Raw genomic sequence first — 1,233 nt, 5'->3', positions numbered from 1 at the left:
GACCGAGTCCTGAGAGTCCAGACTCACCTGCCAGGGCCAGGAACCAGCAGGAGCATCCTGACCCCCCACAATCCTCAGGTGCCTCTGAGGGTTCAGGGGGGCCACGCCACAAACTGAAGGTAAACAAAAAGATTACAGGTAAACAAACAGGTTACAGGTAAACAAACAAACTGAAGGTAAATAAACAGATTACAGGTAAACAAAGAAACTGAAGGTAAACAAACAGATTACAGGTAAACAAACAAACTGAAGGTAAATAAACACATTAAAGTGAAACAGGCTGTAAAATAATTAAAATGATGAAAGAATAAAAACGTCTGAAGATAAAACTCACCGTTTAACTGAGTTAACTCCTGAGAAAGAAACAAAAGTTTAAAGACACTTTGTTCTGATTTAAACAAGAACAGAAACTAAAAGTTATTGTTAATGGAAGCTGGGACACATTTCAAAATAAAAGCTTCAGGTTGTTYCTGTTTGAAGAACTTCCTCTGGGTCAGAACTTTTACCTCCTYGTAGATAAAAGGTGAGGCTCACCTGGGTCTGTGAGGACCAGCAGGACTCCACAAATGAAGACCCTCATGGTGGGATTGTGGTCTTCAGTCCACATGCAGCAGAAACAGAGTGCAAGAGGTTTTATTGTGGAGATGTTTGTGTGTGTGACCTGCAGGGTTCTGATGGTGAACTTTAAAACCACCAGCACTGTCAGACGGGTTCTGTTTACCAAACAGGAAACAGCAGCTGAGCGTGTCGTGTATGTGATCCAGAGCAGCCGAACGTTTGACCCAGTTGGTCCACAGTCTGCAGTCTTATCACCTGTCAGGTGTGTGTGTGTGTGTGTGTGTGTGTGTGTGTGTGTGTGGGTGGGGGGTATGGTGGGCCGAGTGTAAAAGATCAATGGAAAATAAAATTACTGCACTYTCTTCACATTTAATGCATCTTCCTAAGAGGGTAATGCTAAATATAAATGTTAAATTCATACATGCATTATATCTGTATCTGTATTTATACATTAAATCTATTTCTGATTCCTATATCTGTATACAATATTTTATATCCAAATCTTAAATTTATATCTAAATCGTAAATCTAAATCAAAATGTGTATATTTGATCTAAATCTTGTATTTAAATATATGCAGTAGCTTACTTCACTCTAAATGCCTGTCCCAAATCTTATATTTAAATACTGTATAGATCTCAAATTTTTAATCTAAATGTTAAATCTAAATATAAA

General features: G+C 38.0%; 1 protein-coding gene across 1 annotated transcript in view; it reads right to left on the bottom strand.

Moving 5' to 3' along the window:
- The window catches only part of LOC106528059 (prostasin), a 2,234-nt gene extending 1,654 nt beyond the window's left edge, over window positions 1-580 (bottom strand). Inside the window, exons 1-3 of the mRNA XM_014023119.1 lie at window positions 535-580; window positions 335-353; window positions 28-113 (exon numbers count right to left, since the gene is read on the bottom strand). Of these exons, the coding sequence (XP_013878573.1) occupies window positions 28-113; window positions 335-353; window positions 535-580 (151 nt within the window). The remainder of the gene's footprint in view (window positions 1-27; window positions 114-334; window positions 354-534) is intronic.
- Between the last annotated feature and the right edge of the window lie 653 nt (window positions 581-1,233).

The sequence above is a fragment of the Austrofundulus limnaeus genome, unplaced genomic scaffold (genome assembly GCF_001266775.1).
Source record: "Austrofundulus limnaeus strain Quisiro unplaced genomic scaffold, Austrofundulus_limnaeus-1.0 Scaffold358, whole genome shotgun sequence".
Lineage (NCBI taxonomy): Eukaryota > Metazoa > Chordata > Actinopteri > Cyprinodontiformes > Rivulidae > Austrofundulus > Austrofundulus limnaeus.
This window is presented reverse-complemented; position numbering and strand designations above follow the sequence as displayed.